The 20,388-nt window shown below is 48.4% G+C and overlaps 5 protein-coding genes across 11 annotated transcripts; 2 read left to right on the top strand and 3 right to left on the bottom strand.

Annotated features, from left to right (window-relative positions):
* Positions 1-1,056: 1,056 nt before the first annotated feature.
* Positions 1,057-2,203, bottom strand: LOC118514397. Its single transcript, XM_036061278.1, has 3 exons — positions 1,833-2,203; positions 1,669-1,755; positions 1,057-1,587 (listed from the first exon to the last, which is right to left on the bottom strand). Exons 1-3 carry the CDS (start codon positions 2,099-2,101, stop codon positions 1,161-1,163), a joined length of 783 nt encoding a protein of 260 aa, XP_035917171.1. The 5' UTR covers positions 2,102-2,203; the 3' UTR covers positions 1,057-1,160.
* A 1,021-nt stretch (positions 2,204-3,224) lies between these two features.
* On the top strand, positions 3,225-4,133 carry LOC118514400. Its single transcript, XM_036061280.1, has 2 exons — positions 3,225-3,362; positions 3,444-4,133. The coding sequence occupies exons 1-2, from the start codon at positions 3,342-3,344 to the stop codon at positions 4,071-4,073; spliced, it is 651 nt and encodes a 216-aa protein (XP_035917173.1). The 5' UTR covers positions 3,225-3,341; the 3' UTR covers positions 4,074-4,133.
* On the bottom strand, positions 4,118-4,875 carry LOC118514410 (U6 snRNA-associated Sm-like protein LSm5). The gene is made up of 3 exons (XM_036061291.1): positions 4,703-4,875; positions 4,394-4,590; positions 4,118-4,299 (listed from the first exon to the last, which is right to left on the bottom strand). The coding sequence occupies exons 1-3, from the start codon at positions 4,746-4,748 to the stop codon at positions 4,258-4,260; spliced, it is 285 nt and encodes a 94-aa protein (XP_035917184.1). The 5' UTR covers positions 4,749-4,875; the 3' UTR covers positions 4,118-4,257.
* A 961-nt stretch (positions 4,876-5,836) lies between these two features.
* LOC118514371 lies at positions 5,837-15,193 on the top strand. Of its 3 annotated transcripts, XM_036061229.1 has the most exons (6): positions 5,837-6,005; positions 6,436-7,347; positions 11,631-11,981; positions 12,059-12,370; positions 12,453-13,094; positions 13,606-15,193. In XM_036061229.1, exons 2-6 carry the CDS (start codon positions 7,270-7,272, stop codon positions 14,494-14,496), a joined length of 2,274 nt encoding a protein of 757 aa, XP_035917122.1. In that variant the 5' UTR covers positions 5,837-6,005; positions 6,436-7,269; the 3' UTR covers positions 14,497-15,193. The 3 variants fall into 3 exon arrangements, with proteins under 3 accessions (XP_035917122.1, XP_035917123.1, XP_035917121.1); XM_036061230.1 differs by having other exon boundaries at positions 5,837-7,347; positions 11,637-11,981; XM_036061228.1 differs by having other exon boundaries at positions 5,837-7,347.
* Positions 15,194-16,842: 1,649 nt separating this feature from the next.
* On the bottom strand, positions 16,843-20,350 carry LOC118514390. Of its 5 annotated transcripts, none has more exons than XM_036061269.1 (2): positions 20,013-20,350; positions 16,843-19,813 (listed from the first exon to the last, which is right to left on the bottom strand). In XM_036061269.1, exon 2 carries the CDS (start codon positions 19,472-19,474, stop codon positions 18,416-18,418), a length of 1,059 nt encoding a protein of 352 aa, XP_035917162.1. In that variant the 5' UTR covers positions 19,475-19,813; positions 20,013-20,350; the 3' UTR covers positions 16,843-18,415. The 5 variants fall into 5 exon arrangements, with proteins under 5 accessions (XP_035917162.1, XP_035917160.1, XP_035917161.1 ...); XM_036061267.1 differs by having other exon boundaries at positions 20,065-20,350; XM_036061268.1 differs by having other exon boundaries at positions 16,843-19,810; positions 20,065-20,350.
* Between the last annotated feature and the right edge of the window lie 38 nt (positions 20,351-20,388).

The following is a 20,388-nucleotide window of genomic DNA, read 5'->3' as shown; positions in this document are numbered from 1 at the left end:
CAAATACTAAGTATTGCTTTTATCCGAAGATTTGTTGGTGCGTCTGGTAGTGAGTAATATTGGCCACAAACACCTCGGCGTATCTGCGTCTAGTTGTCACACCTTCATGGTGATGTCCCGACGGTCGGCTCTCTCAATCTCTGGCCCCCCAACTATTGACTGACCCGACTGTTCGGAAGTGCTAATGATTGGCGGTGATCAAAACAGCTTCGTAACTGGTGACGAGTGATTGAGTGGATGGGTAAAGCGGAGCGGAATGATTATAGTGTTGTTTACAGAACTTTAGCCTATAATACACCGGATGCTGGGAAGACAGCAAACAGATCTTTTGCACTATCCGTTACTAATCGACGGAAGGGCATGATGCAAGGAAGTGGAGCTACTGGTGACCGCCCGCCCTAGAGCCAGAATGGGAAAGTCATGATAAAGAACAGGAACAAGGTAAATCAAGGTAAGCCTTCTCCTCTTCTTGTCCTAGCGACTAGTCTTATTGATACCACGTAGTTCGATAGTCAAATCCTCACTACGAGGGAGTCACTCACTACAAGGCCTCACTACAGTGGTCGCCCTTACCACTGGGACACGGACCCAACTATCGTTTGTTGTGCTTCTATAACGTTCGATAAGACCTATGCGACCTTGCCGACGAGTTGCAAAAAAGTTGAAAATGTTTAAAATTTGTCTGATTCATAAGGCTGTTGAGGCACGAAGCTCCAAAAACGACCATATTGGGTTGATCGCTATGGGTTTGGAAGGGACATGTCCAATTTTTCCGTTGAAGAGTTCCTTACTTTGGACTAGCTTCAAAGATGCTTGTGTTGACTCGGTCCAGAAAGGATACGTTTCCCAGTATGCGTAGAAGGATAATGGTATAAACAGCATATCAGTATCGCCAGACTCTAGCGGTGCGCTTGTCATGTCATGAGAAAGTCGCCGGAAAACCCAGCTTTTCAGGGTAGGTTTAAGATGTAATCCATCCAAGAACATCTGCCTAAGGACTAAGGCCCCAACAAAGCTGAAAATCAGTCCCCGAAGAGCGAAAGAAACAAATGGAGGTACAAATCAGGTAAAATTATATTTCATAACCTCCCTCTCGCGCTTTATACAACATTAAACACAAGCTTACGGCTAAAGCTCCACCCGATCCCCCCCCCCATGCTTCACTCATGCTCCTTCCCACCGTCCGCACTGGGGGCCGCCGGCGGTTGTTTCGCTTTGGTCGTCAGTCCGATTACCGTCTCATCAACGCTCGCCGGCACGAGCGGCTCGCTGACCGAGCTGCCGAACGGTAAGCCGTTCAGGTCCTGCTGATTGCCCCCGAGCAGCACGGCCGCATCGCTAATGTTGTGCTTGTGTACCTCCACGTACGAGCTGTTCGTTTGCGAAATGTTCACCACCGTGCCGGCAATCGGTAGCGCCGACAGGAGCTCGCTCAGATTGGTCGGTACCGTGCCGACGTGCACCGGTGCAATGCCCGTAAACACCTGCCCCTGGACGCTGGTTTGTATCGGGACGGGAATGTCGCCCAGGTTGAGATGCGTGTCATTGCCACCGTGACTGAAGAAGGAAAGATCGACCTGCTGGTGGCTGAAGTTGGGAGCGAATCAAAGAAGGTTAAGGTGGGCGGTTTGTTGGAGCGCGGCGGCGGTTGGCCTTTCGAATACCTACGTGATTGGTTCATCGCCCTCGAGCGTTTCGTTGTCCGGAACGTCGGCCAGTATTCCGATCTCGTAAACGACCGCCTTTATCACGTATCTGTAACGAGATTCGGGAGGCAGGGGGGTTCAAGAAGTGCTCCATGCTTCAAATCAGTCCCCAACTCCCCAACTTACAGTTCCTTGGTGGTGTTTTGTGAGCTGTTCGTGCCCATCAGTGTAGCCTCCTCACTGTCGATCGTAGCACCATACTCGACCGGACTGTACAGAGAGTTGAGCGGATAGCCTTTATCGTCCTCCTCGGACGAAGACGACTCGCCACCATCGTTGGGCGGCGGTGGTGGATGTTCCCCGGGCAACGGTCCCGCCGCCACGTAAACTTGACACACAGCACAGCACACAATGGCCGCCATCAGTGGCCATCGCAAACTTCCTTTCGCAACCATTCCGTAGGGTTTGTAAACTTGGTCGTGATGATGGTAGGTCAGTGGAGACAGATCGTACCCGCCAGATGTTCACATGCGAATGACACCGTTGTCCGGTGTGGCCCGTCAGGTCTATATATACGTGTGTTGCACCAAATTTTAGCATACGGATGTTAGCTACTACTGTCGTCGCCCTAGCGCGCGTCGTCATCGCGGTGAAACAGCGCGTGTATAGCACGCTGTTACTGATCGGATCCGATCGAGGGACGGGTCACTAATTATCAGGTCGAGAAGATTCACACCAGCAGAATAGATGGGATCGGAATTCTCCGGTGTGGTCGGTGTCGTCGTGCTGCTATTGGTTGGGAAAATCGATGAATTCAATTCGCATCAGCGTTCTTCAGTGGCTGGATTCCTCTCGTCCATGGCAATGCTCAGCTGTTTTCGTGATCGATGAATCATGACTTATGTTGATCAATTATTCCGCAAAAACATAATGCAAGAATTGCGTTTTTGGAGTATTTTTTGGAGTGGAATATTTTGGGTTTTAGGCTGGAAACTTTAACCGGCCCCGAACCGAGCAAAGCACCGGATTGTGAGCTACTTCCACTAATGGACGGACATTAGAAATTAATTAACATCTCGTCAGAAGTCTCTATTTTGCTGCTCAACTAATAGACCGTGGCAAAACTTTGTGGTGGCCACTGAACAACATTTCCCTGGCGCTCTTGGTACTTTGGTGGCCATCTTTGGGCGCCATCATTGCAATCTGAATCACAATTCGTACGTTCTTTATATCGTAAAGAAAATTGCATATCTCGCTCGCTGGCTCACGGTGCAAAGCGGCGGCAAGCGCCAAGAAAACTGCGTGAAGCAACTACCACACCACCGGCGCTAAAGTGACGTAGCAGCCAGCACTGAAATTAGTCCTTCACGACCATGTGACGAATGGAGATGCTAATTTTCACGACAAACCAGTAACGCCCGGGTGAGCTGGCCTAGGTCTCGGGGGTTGAGGGGGGATGTCCGGACCGCGGTGGGGACAATGTCAAACCGATTTCCTTTTCTTTTTTTCTCTCACTCTCGACTGCCCACCGAGTACACTACCTATTATCGTCCTTTCTGTGAACACACACACACACAGACACACATACAAAATAGGCAGGCGCCGTTGAAGTAGAGTCCGGGTTTGGTGATGGCAGAATTTTAGTACGATTCTACCGCTCGAGAACGGCTGAGCAAAGGGGACAAAGCGCGAAATATGAACGCTGTGATTTTTGTGGTGCGTTGCCTTTATTCTCCCATACGTATATCCGGAAAGATCCGATTAGAAAACTGGCCTGCCCCTTTTTTCCTTTTGCAGCTGTGTGTTCTGTTGGCCACATCCGGTGCTGTACCGGTGGAACAGAATGGAACCTCGTCGTTCGCCGCCGGGCTTGGGGCAGCTCTCACCAACATTGCCAACAGTTTTGTGGTAGTTAGTGAGGACGTGGAACCGAACGTTAATAGTCGACTCGATGTGGAAAAACCGGCCGTACCGCATCTCGAGTCGGCCAATGCCCTACCTTCGCTGGTGCACATTTCTCTCACCCCGGAGGAGCATCACATTAAGGCAGAGACGGAAGAGTTGGTCTACACGAACGATACCGATGCGCAGGGCGTTGTGAAGATCACCATTGTTGGGGAGGACATTTCGGACGAAATCACCACCGATACAACCACGACGGAGGTAGAGGTGGACGATGACGATGATGCTGCTACTACTACTACCACGGAAGCATTCACCACCACCGACGAGGTGGAAGATGACGAAGGCCTAACGACGACGCTAGAACCGATCACAACTGCTTCACCCAAGGTGCTGTCCACAACGCCCGCCGCCGTTCTTACCGTGCTGGGCAGCGATCAAGTCGACAAGGAAAAGGAGGAAGAAATCAAGGAGAATATTAAGGAGGTGGAAGCAATGCCGGTGATATTTACTTCCGGCGTATAGCGAACCTAACTTACATTGCAAATAATAAATCTGTGCTTCCGGTGTTTTGTTTTTTTGGAATACGTGTTACATATTCATCATTTACACAGTCCGCGACTTTTTTTTGTTTTGTTTTGTTTCGTAATTATATCAATTCACACCCATTTCTCACACACAAACGACACATTGATGACGGTCGTTTGGTTTAGGACGCCTCGGGAAGGTCACCACTGGACCCGGGTACGAGCTGCGGAAAGAGGGAGGAAAAAACAATAAACAGAGCAGCTACTCATTAGCGAGCTGGTTGATGAATTATAGCTTTCGAAGCTTGGTGCACCTACCATCGTGATGTTGTTACCGTTAAGCAAGATCTGGTCCAGCTTCGTTATCCGCCGTCCTTCCGGGGTGTTTTCGTACTCCGTCACGTCCTCGAGCAGCATGTTGACGAAGTCGTCGAAACCAAGCAGCGTGCCAACGATCTCTTTATCGTTCTTCATGATAATGTGTATCCGTGAGCCGATACACTTATCCACCAGTTCTGTGAGGCCGCGCGTTTTTTTTTTTGGTGGGAAACAATAGAAACAACGATGGGGTATCATTTCCATGCGCCACCTGTGCTTGGGTTGTGCGTGTTAAGGAACGATACATACCGAGTGGTAAAAGTGTCGATTGGTTCGCTACAGCTGTCTGTGCCATGTTGAAGTGAGGGAAAACGTTGAACTCTAGTGATTAACACAATTTTCTTTCGGAAAATGCCACTGCAAGTTGTGCTAGCAGCGCGTTCGTTCCCGTAACGCCGGTAAAATGTTTTGTTTACATCCATTATGACGTTAGTGTCCGTTGACGTTTCAAACGTCACACAGCTGCGCTAAAGCAGCGTATACACTGTAGCAACTCAAAAAAATCGTTATGAATTGATTTACTCGCTCTCTGAAGGGTTGATTTGCGTAAAATAAAACATAATTATTCATACATTTACACATGTTCATCATAAGAGAGAACGATTTGCCTGTAGCACATGGAGCGCAAATTCAAAATAATGCCCTATGCGCCATCATATACTCCCCCCTACCAGCGGTGACCGATTTCCAGTGAAAACTCGATGCAATTTTCAGCACATGCGTGCTATTACTATGCTCGGTTCATTGTGGAACCAAAAACACATTCGCATCGGTGCTGTCACATTAGTTGCACGGTAGGCAGCCACTAATGGGGTTATTAGACGAGGGATTTTTCATCGGTGATTTTCTGTCAAAACGCGTTTGACAGATAAATGCCGGTCTGAAAAAATGAATTCGACATGCTCAATTCAGATTTCGATCGCGCTGGTTTTTTTCTGTCAAAGTGAGGATTGTTTACAGTTTGGAAGCGTTGTTTTGCCTCGCAATTTTTATTGAATATTATTGTCCAGTTTATTTCGTGTGATTTAAGATGAATATTGATGACGATATTTTGTTAATGCATAGAGAGCGATTTGGGACCACTTTGAACCGAAAAATCTCTAACCGAATGTTCGTCTGACCAAAGTGCTGTCGGTCACGAAAAAGTATCCCTATCATAATGGCATCGTCAGTCGGTGCCCGGCAGGGTACGATACGTGTTAATGATAAATATTTCATTCCATTTTTGAATAACGGACAATTCAAATGTAAAATAATTCGGATGATGGCAATAAATATCTGTGCAGCATATTGTGTTATTACACGGGCAGCGGGTTTTTTTCTGTCAAACGCCCTATTTGACAGAAAATCACCAACCAAAAAATTCCTCGTGTAATAACCCCATAACACCCGTGGTGCGGTCGTCTACTATCGGTGCTGGTCCTGCACATAGCTCGTTCATTACAGCTCCGTGCAGCGTACAGTAGTGGATGGCGTGCGGGTGCTTCCGGGTGGCTGTGTATTCGGTGTTATTCGTTTTGTTCTTCCATTTCTTCCGTGGTCCCCGGCATCCGTGCGTATCCCTTTTCCGTCCGGTTTGAATCGGGCGGGTGTGTTGATTAATAAGATATCCGGTCATCACTGCTGCTTCCGTCGACTCGTTCAACCCGAGTTCGGTTTTTTTCTCTCTCCCCGGTGTGGTACATTGATCCCGTTGTGTTTCGCGTCGCTGGTGAAAATGTTCTTTGTGATTAGAGTGTAAAATAAAAACGAAGCTGGAAAAACATGGCGACCGATCGCTTTGTTCCGAATCCTTCGAGTGCGTGTGGAACGTGAAAATTGGTTCCACCGAGCATCTGGCTTGTCGAGAAGCGGTGGTAATTGATGTGCCCCAGCAACAATTATCCGCTTTTTGTTGTCTGCCCAGCTGTGAATAGTTTCATGCGTGTGTGTTTGCTGTTTCTTCCATACATCTCTCAAGTGGGGGTTACTCCTTTACCTAGATCGAGCTTTCTTTATCCGTGATGCTATCTGTGTGTACGTTTGTATTTAAATAGTGAAACAAAAAACGTAGTTTAGTGTGTAATTTAGCAAAAGGTGTGTGTTTCATTGTTTTGTCACTCACACGCACTCCCCTATACGTGCAAATATACAAACATGTCCTTCACAGCACACACCGTTCGAATAATCCAGGACATGTGTGCCAACAACCAGCCCACATGTCACCTGTGCCCCGACGTCGAGTCCAAGCAGGCGGCGGTGGCGCGTGCTTCTTCTTCTGGGGGGATAAAGGCAAAAATCGATGGTAGCACACCGCACGGCAAGTGGGAAGTTTAAATTACGCAAAAAAGGGGCAAAAATCGATTCTTCCTGCCACGCGCTTCAAACGTCGGCTGCCAAACGAAAGAGCGACCGAGAGAGAGTGAGAGCAGGAACAAGAAAGAAAGAGGGAGAGATAAAAAAGATAGCAAAAGGATCAAACACATCCTCCCACCAAGTGCGTGTGTTGCGCTGGTGGGTGTAGGAGCGACTGTGTATGTGTGTTGTATGTGTGCATTTTAAATGGTACATCCGAGAATCCTTGCGCGAAACAAGTGCCAAAAGTTGGGAAGTGGAACTAGCAAATGTGTAATCATCAGTGCAAGATCCATCCATCCAGCCTCCAGAACGCTGCCATATTAAGCCCGATGATGCTGGTGCTAATGATTTAAACATTATTTGCAATTCGATTGTCGAAGCGTCCACCGCGTTCCAGCGGATCCTGTAGCTGCTGTAAGGATAATACGGTTAGCAGCAGCAGTGCAGCAGTAGTGAGGTGCCACCTTCCAATCATCAAGATGAACCCCGACCGGAACAGCCGGAAGTATCGCTCCGGAAACAATCTGTACAGCGACGATGAGCTGGAATTATCGTCGGTAAGTTTGATGCACATCGAACGTGTGATGGAGGCGTGTAGACGGCAGAAGCAATTTGCACACAGTACAGTGCCAAAGGGTGGTTGGCTGGGCATGGAAACAATAATCATCATCATCATCCCCACCGCGGGAAATCGTTTTCATAGCTGGCTGATGTCATGCAGTAGTTAAACTTTTTTGATCAGCACTCATCACCACGGGCTGTCCCGCATTAGTATGCGCCGGGCGTTTGCGTGTGTTGCCAATGGAGACGCGGGAACGTGCTGCTAAGAAAAATGTAATTAACATTCTCATTTAGACCTAGCGTGTCTGTTGTGGTTGAGGTGGGTGAGACACACGCACACGTTCGATTTCTTTTGTGCTTTGACCGATATGGGAAAGATTCGAGAGGCGACGGCGGCACCCACTAGAGCGAGGACAGTTTGCGAACTGTTCAAAGGTGTTTCATCGTTTGTTTTCTTCTTTTCACCAAAACGGGATGCTTTGTCTCCCAATGGTGACTAGGAAAATGTAGACTTCAGGAAAAAATTGTTCTGAAAAAGTTCAACCAAACTTGGGTCTAGTTGGTAACTGGAAGGGAGACGGTATCAAATCCCATCCAGATCAAGTCAAGGAAACCAGAAATTCATAACAAAAACCTCTCAAAGATGTAATAAAGATAAAGAAGAATGCGAATTTTGTATTGAGTTCTACAAAGTTTGTAGTAGTTCGCCCTAATACACATAACGACCTAAGGGTTAATCTTGATTCTTGATCTTGATCTTGACTTGATATTACTCATATATGAAAATTATGTTAGTCTTACTGTGCATCATCCACAATGTGTATCATCGAGATTTGAACCAACACCGAGCTTTGTTGATGAGTCAAACCTTACCGACTGGAATATTTGATTGGTCCAAAGCTTTCATTGTTAATAGAGCATCAAAAATGTCTCTTTAAAGTATTTTGCATTAAAGTATTTCTCCTCGGCCTCACAATCGTGTAGCTAAGAGAAATACTAGACGAACTATTATCAAATTTAATTTCCACGTCTTTTAAATACATAATGTACAAACGATCTATGAGAGCTTTTCCGAAAGATAGTGAGGAGGAACTTTAATTTAACAGAGGAATTTCCCGGTTTTCCTTAAAATCCTTGAATTCCTTCAAATCTAGTACTTAACCCACCAACCTCCGTTCCATCCAGCTAATATTTTTTCCCCCTAAGCTCATAGTGGCCCTTTTTTCGTTACAGATTCCATCAGTAGCAGCACTATGCAAAGATTAAAAAATCCATCACCCACCTTTTCGTCCTTGTGCGCTCGCTTGCAACGAGGATTCATTTTTGCTCTTAGTAAGCGAAAAAAGCTTCATTTGCTTAGATTATAATCCCCCTAGCAACGGTCGGTGTGTGTGTGTGTTTGGGGGCGTTCGTAAGGAAATATTTCAAGATTAAAAAGATGTTCAATTCCGTCCTCTCGTGTCTCGTCGCCTCTTTATGGTGATGAGTCTATTTTAATAACTGTAACATTGCCACACGGTCCTATCTTCTTATGCTCATCATCTATATGCCTACCTTTCATTCATGACGTTGAATTGAAGATTTCCTCTGTCTCCTTTTTTACTTCCAAGTCACCCTTGAGCGGTTCATCGTTCTTGGATTCTTGACTATCGCGCTCCGGCGTTTTTTTTCCCCTTTTCTCACACTATGCTGCTGCCACCATCCATCAATGGATGTCTCGAAAGTCTTAAACATGCCTGAATACCATTTCCGTGTTTGTTTGTACGGCTTACCGCACCCTTCCAAACCCCTCATTCGCTCCGCTCCACTCCCATTGCCCATCTCCTTTTCACACTGTCGGTCACAGAAACGTGTGACCGGGTGAACCTTCGCCTTTGCTTGCAGGAAAGGTCCTTGTAGGAGTTGCGGTTTCTGGACGGTTCACTGTCGCGAAAACCACCATCCTCTATTTGCTCAGATCCTTGTTAGTTCCGGTTATTCCCACATCCCAGCGCGGCCCCCTAGACGCTCTTTTAGCGTGCCGAAAGTCTCGAGTCATTTTCCACCCTCGCTCCGTAGTTCCATTATCTACGCGAGAGCTGCCGGGGCCGGGAAATGAGTGACGCGTCGCCCGCCGGTTCACGTGACATACGACCGCGCTCGACCGACCGACAATTTCCACACTTGACGCTCACGTGGCCTGCAACCATTATTGTTGATTGTGCTTCCACCCCCCGTAAGTCGTCGTCTCAAGCCTCACATTGAAAAGGCGGAGGCACGTACATAAGCCGGGGCCCAGCAGTACATTGTTGTGGTTGCCGCCAACGGTCTTGGAGCGTAGGAAACAAGAGCCAACGAAAAAAATATAGGAACGCGAAACACCAATGCCAGTAAAGAAATCGATAGCTTACGAAATGCTTATCCTCTCCCCCATCCTTCTTGAGGGTGGTGGAGTGGCATTAGTGTGGGCTACGATGATGGTGACACGATTCCTGGATATTAAATGGTGCCTAGGTGGGTGCTCTGTCCTACACTATTAAAAACTCCCGCAGGGCACATAACTTTTACTCAAGCAACGTCATTTTTCATCTGATGAGTAGAGTGAAAAAGTGGCCGTTCGGGACCATCGTTCCCCAACTAATGGCACTGTAGGTCGAAACAACAGACACTTCACTCAAGAAGGCATAGTCAGCGAATGACGCAAAGTTCGTGCTCATAATCAAAAGCGATGCTACTTATCCCGTCTTTTGCTTCCCGATGAGGATAAGCTGGAGTGTGTCTTTCCTTTGCCACTCCAATAAAAAGGGGCCCCCAAACGAAAACATCCCATTTACAGCTACGTCCCTCATGCTCGCACCGCCCCTCCCTGCCGTAGGAACGGGGTAAAACAAAGGCCATGTATGCGGCCACGATGCACTCGCTTCACTAGAGAGTGTTGTGATGATCCTTTGCTCGGTTAATGGGATGGTGTGCTGTGCCGGCAGATAGCAGCAGCATTACATAAAAGTCAGCACTCATTTCATGACACGGGAGGCTCTTTTTAGCCATATTATAAAACGACACCTGTAGGAACGTGTTGTGCTTCAAAAAAAAAAAAATGGGGATCGAGAGCATTGCGGTACACCACCCCTAGAGGAAGCATTAGTTGATTGAAAGTGTAATGTACAGGAGGCATGCCTTGAAGGATAAGGAATCACGTGTGCCGTTTCGTTTGCTTTTGTTCCTTTGCTAAAAAGCCCGGCGAAAGGAGCATAGATTTGTCTGTTCCTTTCCTGGATAAAAATTCTAAACTGAAGTTAATTCTGGCCCTGGAAGGCTCCGGCTGTATGCCGGTACAGCCGGTTAGCCTGTTAATGGAGTAGGTTTGTTATGCGAATTGCATACACTCAGGCTGTCAATGGCTCCTAACCGGTTAGTCCAATCATGAAAAAGTAGCAACGCTAAGGTAAATCTAATTTTGGGCGAAAAAAGTTTTCCTCTCAGCGATGGCGATCGATGAGATCGAAACTCGTGCAAGTATGCAATACGTAGCATACAAATCCTTTTTTCAAAAAAGTTCGGACAAGGTCCTGGTCGCTGGTGTCCTATAAAATGCTCCCTCGGCGAACGGAGCTGGGATTAAAAATAATTTATTTATCGAAAACTTTCCACGTTGTTGTTGTCGGTCCAAAGAAAAATAGGTGATGGAATCTTTTCAAAGACAAGCTCCATTCGCTTTTTATCTTTACATGATACAGAGGTTTAGACTCGCCCAGCTTCAGGTGTACTGTTCATGGCTAAGGACTAACACCGAATAACTCAAGCGGCTAGTAGAGTGAAATGTATGTGTTTGATTCGTACGAAGCAAGGAGATAGCCACATTGCCCCTAAATATAGGCAATTTTCTTATCAATAGTTTCATAGTGTATAACATTTACTAAAAAAAAAACATTAGCGCCATCTGTTGAGACGGTCCGGTGTTAGAGGCGACAACGAGGCCTGTCTTCAGACGACAGGACTAGGGTTCAAATCCCATCCGGACCGTTCCCCCGTAACGTGGACTGACTAACCAACTACGTGGTATCATTAAGTCTAGTAAGCCAGAAATGGCAGGTATGACCTAAGAAGTCGATAGTCCAAAGAGGAAGAAGAATAAGTAGCTCCAATATAGTACGAAGCTACTACCAAATGCTGTCGATTATTATTGGTCCTCGATGACTTCCTTTTCTAGACGAGACCTGTTCTCTGCTAATATAATTAAAAATAAATACGGGTTTTCCTCTCTCTCTCTCTCTCTCTCTCTCTCTCTCTCTACTTCCAGTCACAGGTGCTGGAGAAGGTGAAACCAGACCGCGTAACTTCCACCAAACCGGACGAAGACCGACGCCGCCGCACGATCATCGTGGAGAAGAAGAATGGATCGTACGGGTTTACGCTGCAAAGCTACGGCATCCACTACAAGAAGGAGCAGGAGGTCGAGGTGATCACGTACGTCGATTACGTCGAGTACGACGGTCCTGCGTACCGGGCCGGGATGCGCGAAGGGGACGTCATCCTGTCGATCAACGGTTACGATATGGAGAAGGCCGAACACAAGGATCTGGTCAACTTTATCAAAAACTGTGATAATAGAATGCGCATGGTGGTGCTGTTTGAGGATTGCTGCCGGAAGGTACGGCGACGCGACCTGACACATTGTGCCTTTCACTGTTATTAATCTTTACGACTTCGTCACTTTTCTGCCGCCAGGTGGAGCTACACCTTAAGTACATCCAGCTGCAGGATCTGCTCAAAAGTAAGATGGCCGATTTGGAACGGATTTGCTTGCGGGAACGCGAACTGCTGGAAGGAAAGTGGAAAACGCACAGCTTACCGGCCCGGAAGAAAACGAACGCACCGGGTGGCGACGATATTGATCCGGGTTCGACGACGGACGTGGAATCCGGCACCACCGGGCCATCCTTTTGCCGTCCGGCAGCGTCCACCGAGGACGTGAAGAAGTTGCTCCGGCAGAAAACGTACATCGTACCACCACCGGCACAATTTATGCTGGCCTATCATGTACGTTTGCGTGATTCCGGAAAGCCGTTCATCGGTGAGCTTTATTGAAGTGTCCGCCATCGTTTTTTTTTTATCTTTCCAGTGCCTGGACAGTAACTATCGTTACGTGATCCATCCTTCCCAAGCCGGTGCGTGCGACAGTGCGAGCGGTACGGAATACTCAACCTCCTGTGCTCAACCGAACAACCCGACAGCGGCCAAACTTTGCAAGGACCATCAGCATATGATGCGTGGCTCCTCCCTAGACAGTAGTTCCCTGGGCTGCAAGCAGCAGCAGCAGCAGCAGCAGCAGCAACCGGCGTCTTCCGCCTCGCCAACAAAAAGTCTTCACAATTACGACACCAAAGCATCGAAATCGTCGTCCACGCGGCGCGCTGGCCATCTGCACGGACACTCGTGCAATCCCTGTATGGGGCACTTTCTGCGTAGCAGCAGTAGCGATAAGAACCGAGCCGGCGAGAAGGATAACACCAGCCTGGATGCGTACGATCTCGCCAGCCCGTGCTGTGATCCACAGTGTGTTCCATCGAGGCGCAAGTCGAAACACCACAAAGACCATCACCACAAGCACAAACACCGGGACCGGGAGGCGAAGGAAACGGGTGGGAAGGATCGCATACCACGGCCAAAGTCACAGCCACATATCTCGCCGCAGCAACAGCAGCAGCAGCAACCGCAGCCACACACACAGTCAAACTATCTCTATCGCCACAAAGATAAGCACGTAAGTTTCGATGGATTAGTGACGGCTTAGTGGTAGGTGTCTCGGTGATGTCGTCCGGGCTGGTAGAATCGCGGGTGGATTAGCGCACCCTACTGGGTGGGTTTTCGAAGTGTAGGTAGCAGGGATACTGCAACGATACCAAGGAAGGCTTTTCTCAGTAGTTTCCCGGGGTTTAAAAACTCCTCTTCTGTTCCTTATACTTCTGTCACGTTGTCACGAACCATTATGTGTAGCAGGGTTGCCAAATTGGATTTATTTCTCTATCAGACTTCTTAATCTTGTTCAAATTCTTAATTTTGATAGTTCATAGTTTATAGTTTAGAAAATTGTATGGCAACCGTCTGATGTACTTCCACACCCAGTAGTACCTGGTACATGGACGCTAGAAACAGTGAGAATCTTCATGCTGCCATCTTTTTCGCTTCTCCCTCTCCCCACCACAACACACACCACCTCCCTGCTCCACCCCCCCCCCCCCCCCATTTCCCCTTCTCGCATTTACCATTCGCAGGATCATCACCATTCGAAAGTGTATGACCTAAACGCTAGTCTCGCCAGCCATTGTAGTCTGCACTCGTGCACGTCGAGCGAGTTTAACCCGGCGGCCGAGCACTCGCCCGCCTCCTACAGCACCTCCATCAGCACCGACACGCTCTACTGGGAGCCGCACAGCGAAACGACCACCGTGTCCGCGTCCGGCTCCATCCACAAGAAGCCACCGGTGCCGGCCGGTGGCCCCACCACCAGTACGCCCAGTGCGCTCGTCCCGATCGGTGGCCGACCGCCGCACACACACCAGCACCACTACTACATCCAGAAGTACGTCCATCCGCAGCACCATCCGGGTGCGGCCGGTCCGCAGCAGCTGGCCTGCTATCCACCGCCACCTCCCCTGCCCGCCGTACACAAACCCAAATCCTGGGACAATCTCGCGATGAAAGGGTACGGTGGGTATGGGTACGGGTACGGCTATCTGGAGGTGGCGGGAGGCGGCGCGGCGGCCACCAAAACCAACCTGCCAACCGCTACCCGCACCCAAACCACCATCACCATCCAGCACCGCAACTCGATACCGAAGAAAAATGGGTACGAGCGGTACTCGGCGTTTGTTGACGTGGAAAACTATGCCCCACCGCCGACCCAGTTCCTGCAGGAAACCACCACAACGACCACCACAATCACGACGAAATCGACGGAGAATCTGCTCGGCGCACCGTACAACCGGTCCGACTCGAGCCTGTCCTGCGAGTGTCTCGAGACGGCCCCGCTAACCGGTGGCACCATGGTCGAACACGTGCCCGACAAATCCGGCTACTATTCGAGCCTTGGCGGTGGTGGTGCCGGCAGTTCCGGTGGCACAAAGAAATCCAATCCCAATCTGACCGAAATAGCACGCCTTTAGAAGCAGTGCTTTCTGCGCGTCGTGGTAGGCAAGGTAGAGCGAGTAGCGTGCGTAGCTGGCCAGCCCATTCCAGATCTGCTCACTCAGCTCCATTTACCTTTGTTTGGGCGAGGTAAATGTTGAACGTTTTGTGGTAACGTTGCGTGAAGTAGAAAGCAGCAAGTAAGACAAGCTTTTTGCATCCGGCCGTGTGATACAAAGCGAGCAGGTCTCTTTCCTTTTTTGTTACCAGGTTTTCCCGATTTATGCTCGCAAGTTCTCGAAACGTTTAGTTGCGTTTCCAGCATTCCGCAGGGATGAAGAGTAGCACCTAGCTAGAGTGTTCGCTACAGCGTGTTAAAGTTCGTATTGGCTCTACCACTTAACAGTGAATGGAGCTGTTTTTTTAAGGCGTCGCTTACCTAGAGACTTAGGTGAATAGTGGACACACTATTTAACACCAGAGAGAGAGAGAAGGAGAACCAGGTTTGCTCAGTACTTTTTGTTCCGAGTAGCGCAGAATTGCAGTTAAAGAAGATATCATGGCGAAGTAAAGAAGCGCATTGTTGGGAGAGAAGCTGTCGGCGGAAGGACGGGATCAGTGGAAAAGGATCCAACGTGTGAACGAATGCTGCCGTAGGGACAGGCGTCCACGTAAGGTGAGGATTATGATTAAGGATAATACATAAATCTTGCAGAGCTAACGATTTCATCAAAATTTTAGCGCGATAGTTGGTTGCTTTACTTGTGCAAAACGTTCGAAAGCGGTTACAAGGATTTTTAACAGTTTGGTGAAGTGTCCACAGTGTCACAGGTTCGTATGAGTTGCTTGGTGTTTTTAGTGGGAAACGGTGAAGAATGATCGTCTTGAAGTGGTCCAATGTTCTGACACGAAGGGGGGAATGGAACGCTGAGGACTAGGGAGGTCACAACTAGTGATGGGTAGCGAGCGCGAGAGCTACCGGGAGGTCTCACCTCAATAAAATCTGAGCGCGCTCTTCGACTTTCCAAGGTAGCTCCGCACTCTTCGGCCTCTTCGCGCTCTACGACCTCTTCGCTCTCAGTGAGGGTGGAGCTACCGGAAGCCTCACCCATCTCACATGTTAGTGGGCAGTTGCCCTCGCCTCTTTAAAAAGAGCCACTTGACCCAACACTAGTCACAACGTTTGAAGTGTGTTGAATTATCCTAACACTAGCCTTGGACGACAAGTGTTTAGTCGCGAATCACGATTCCGATTCGATCCAGCATATAAATGAGTCCGATCCGATCCGAAAGAACGATTCCGACCAGTTCCGGATTCGTTTTTGATTCCGCGCTTCGGATTCCCGTTCTGCTGCAAATTTATCCGGAATTTAAACGAGTCCGGAATCAAAACGAGTCCGGAACCAAAACGAGTCCGGAGTTTGTTTTGATGCTGATTTTTTTCTTCTTGATTCTCTAACTGATACTTGATTTTTGCTACATAAGTTTTTACTGATTTATTGTAAAAAGGTGAAAACATGGCCTGATAATGATTTTTCGGCTTTGGTGGTCGCCCACCTCACAGGTCATACAGATCATACGGGTCATACGGGATCAGTATGTTTCCTGCCACAGGGTGCGGTGCCGGTCTTCATATGGCTTTGCACATACAGCCCCAACCAGCCCTGCAACTCCATCCCCCCCCCCCCCCCCCCCCCCCCGGACTCGACCCCGGATGATCCGGACTCGACTCCGGCGGCGGAGCGCTCCGGGCAGATCCGATCCGGCAAATGGTCGGATCTGCCCATCCCTAGTCAAGTGGTGGCATCCTCTCGATATCTCTGACCCTCTTACAAATAGGAATGGGTAGACCACTTTGGCAAGTCTCTTTCTAGGAGATCCCATGCATACGATTTCTTCTACCCTTATAAAATGCCCTGTGGACCTTGACGGACCTTGAAGGATGCTTATTACTACAGGATCCCAACCAGTATATTAACAAGAACAGGTATAAGGTGTGTGGTTGCTGCAGACCCAAGTAAGATGATTAGAAGTTGTCCATTTTAAGGTTCTCAAATGTATCTCACCTGAGTCAATGATGTCCATATTATCAGCGTACGTCATGATCTGGATTGGCTTAAAGAAAATTTGTTGGCCGAAGTTTCCCTCTCCGGTGTCTCGGATAGTCCTCTTCTAGAGCCAATTTAAGAATAAGACAGGCAAGCGCCATAGGATTCCTTTTCCTGGACGTGAGGTTTCCTGGACCTGGACGTGATGTTACCTTTGGCCATTCTAACCAGCCTCGTTAGCTCAGTCGCGATTCCGCAAAAGTTCTCATCGCATCATCCAAACCAAGGGGACCTTTTTTTCGTTCGGTATAAACGCACAGAAACACAGCAAACACCTCCAGAATCGTCCCGGGTACGGAATGCAATATGATGGATTTATTATTTGTTGATTATTAACAGAAATACTTTAACGAGATTACCATTCCCTTCTTGGTTGGCGATAAATTACTATCTCTTCGATACGGGCTATCTCTACTAACGCTGCAACAAATCGTCGGCTATCGGTATAAACCCACCTCCTAGACCCCCCCTGCCGGTAAATAGTCCGTTTTACGAAATATATAACTATTACGCTGGATGAACTGATTCAATCACCCCGTTCGTTCCATTCGGCGTTCCATGGCGAGATTACGGGCACATTATTTAATATCTTGTTGTGAATCGGTTCCTTATCCGTTTTCTGTATAGCTAGTAAGAATATACCTCTTCCCCGCGTAAGGCTGCTAGTAAGATGCTTTTAGTCGCTGTGGTTAAAAAATCATCCGTTTTTCGATTTCGAATTGTTTCCATCCTCTCACAATGACCCATGGAAGAAGGCTAAAGTTGCTCGATTACTTCGCTGTAGTCCCTCCTTAGGTTTCTCTTGGAAGCGCGCGCAAGGGAAGCGATTAGAAAATTGTCTCTTTTTACTTAGTGTTTTTTGTTTTGTAGGTTAAATATATTGGAGTTTTCGTTTCGTTTTGCTATCATAATTACTTTAATTATTCGAGATATATATATATTAGGCGAAAAACGATTGGTGTCTTTTGTTACGATTTACGATTTACTTTGTAGAGTTTAGTTGTCGAACAAGGCAAAAGGGAAAGAGTGAGAGATTCAAGTTCATTTGTTTTGTTTTGCTTACTATCGTTATGATGTTCCTCCTAGCACTACGCTCGGTCTAAATGTTTAAAACTCTATCCACTATTCCGCTATTCGAAGGTTATAAATTAACGAGTGAATCAAATGCGATACTACTACTGCTATATTCCGTTCAGAATAAAATGTCTTGCTCATCTCCGACGAGCTTTAATATTAGGGCTTTTCACCGTACACGCGCGAATATGCCTCGTGCTGTGGCATATTGGCTATATTGGTCCAGAGAGTTATTATGTATTGGTGTTTTAGTTTACGAGGAGCGCAATGCAGAAACAATCCCCCCCAGGAACGGGAACTACATACATTCCCGGCATGTTCCTGCTTCCTTTCTAAAGAATTGCGAGTATTACAAAATGTGACGTTCATATCTAGTAGCACTCCCTCACCATAGCAATCACATCGTCCTATATTGTTGGCTGCGTTTCTGTGTGGGGAGAGCGCGCGAAATATCCATTGCCCACTACGATCGCTAGCAACGTGGTTTTCGCCTACTGCACCGATTAGCGGGAGTTTGCATTCCCAGTCCTACGTGTGTACCGTGTGATCACAGATAACGAATATTCAACATTTTGTATTACTGTAACATTTCGCTAGTCGCCACACGGGAATGTCTCCGAGATGATTGCACAGCCACATTGTTTTTCGGGGGGTACGTACACTATCCACACGCATCGACGCATCCCAGTACACGGGGCAGTGTGCTTCACACGCAACAGAACAACAATCCACACAGATACTCGATGACGCACGAAAACGGCGACCCGTACCTTCGTCATTCGAAGTGTATCCTGTTCCAGCGTTCCTGATTGTGCAGGAACCGGGTCGAATCGCGGCTACCGCTTCCATCGTCCAGGAAATTGTTCGGCGTGCTGGTAACGATCTTGCAGTGGTATTTTTTGGAAAACTTCGACAGCACATACTTCCGGAAGTTTAGCTTCGGCTTGATGGACCGCAGGTTGAACCGTTTCCGCTGGAACTTTGGTTTGCGTACGGAGGATACCGATTCGTTGCTCGGTGAGGACGGTGAGCAGCCACCGGTGATAAGGTTGCAGAGCGACGGTGAATCAGTGGTGCCGCCGCCGGCACCATCCAGGCCGCCACGCTCACCGTCACCGAAGTGTAGCTCTCGCCGGACGGATTGGTTGGTGAGGTTGCGGCGCGGTGGTTGCTGGGTGGTGGAACTGTCGAACCCAAAGCTAGACCAGGCCGACGTACCGGACGCATCGATGCCTGTACAGCTACCGTTTGGCTGGGCGCCCGTCGTAATGCGGTTCACATTCCGTAGGGCCGTCTTCAGCAGCGGGGAAGGTTTCGCTAGCTGTATCATGTTTCTGCCACTGTTCGCCCCATTGCTTGGTCGACTGTTGCCCGTGGTAAGCTCGTCGAAAAAGTCGCTCAAACCCGGTGAACACGGCACGCACTGGATGCTTGGATCGTTGGCCAGCTTTCGCACCAAACTATTCTCCTGCTCGATCGCTTGCCATTTCATGAGGCACTCGCGGCTGTGGCTGTTCATGATATGCTTCGGCAGGGCGGAAATGTAGTAGAACAGGGCCCCGCAGTACGGGCAGATGTTGCTCTCGCAGAACCGTATGCTCGCATCGGGCGACCGGACAATCTTCTCCAGATCGCGCTCGTGATTCTTCAGCAGGTGGTGCTTGAGCGTAAACTCGAACAGGTACTCGTCGGCACAGAACGGACAGTGCAGGTACTTCGAGGTGGTGAGCAGTATCTTGACGATATTCTTCACCAGCAGATTCAGATCGGCTTTGTGGCAGGTGCTGCTGCTGCTGTTGCTGCTGCTAATGAAACCTCCGCTTCCGGAATCCATGGCTGCTTCGGGCTGGTTCCGTTTAACTCTCTCTCCTTCACGTTTCTGTGCCGCACTTTACTACGTATGCGGTTGGTCCACTTCCGTTGCACTGCTGCTTCTTCCACTGCCTCTTGCTCTTCCGCTGTTACGCATGGAGCTGTCCAAGCAAAACACAACAGATAAATATCGGTCAAATGCTGCTGCTGCTACTACTGCCTCTTCTTTACACGTGCGGACGAATAGAAAGTGGTGTAACGAACGAAAGCGGCAACACTCTCTCACGATGACCGCAGCACCACACACGTTTGTCCGTTTGTGCCCGTTGCGTTCGATCGATCAAAGTATGATGATGCGCTGCTGCGGTGCCCGAAACAGCATGCAGGTAATCGAAGTGCAACGGCATGGAACGTGCGTGTGCACAACACCGTAGCCAGAGCGGGATGGAACGAAATGGAAGAGCGAGAAAGGAAAAGCGTCAAAACGGTTTTTAACATAATTACATAAAAAGTTTGTCCTCTTCACTGCACGCCCAAACGATCCGTTCAAGGATTCTTACTCTAGGCAAGGGACACGAGATTGCATCAGCACAGTTCTAAAGCATGAAATACCTTAAAACACTGCAAGATTGGGACAAAAACAGCCAACCACAAAAAAACGGCACTGATGCTGCTGCTAACGTACTTATGTTGCGTACTTTCAGCACAGTTTTCAGCACTAGTTTCGGCAAACACTATAGCTCGTTCCCTAGTATGTTACTTTACGGTGCCGAAAGTACCTAAACGATAGCCTGGAGGTCACGATTTTCACGTTACAACACACATTTTTACGGAGTTTGTCCGAGATTGTTGCACTTTTTTGCACCTGTGCATTCTGCCAAACAGCCATATTGATTTCAACGGAGCCGTTAGCTGTCACGTTTGTGTGTTTACGGC

The sequence above is a fragment of the Anopheles stephensi genome, chromosome 3, assembly GCF_013141755.1.
Source record: "Anopheles stephensi strain Indian chromosome 3, UCI_ANSTEP_V1.0, whole genome shotgun sequence".
Lineage (NCBI taxonomy): Eukaryota > Metazoa > Arthropoda > Insecta > Diptera > Culicidae > Anopheles > Anopheles stephensi.
Note: the sequence above shows the minus strand (reverse complement) of the source record. Positions and strands in the feature narration are given on the sequence as shown.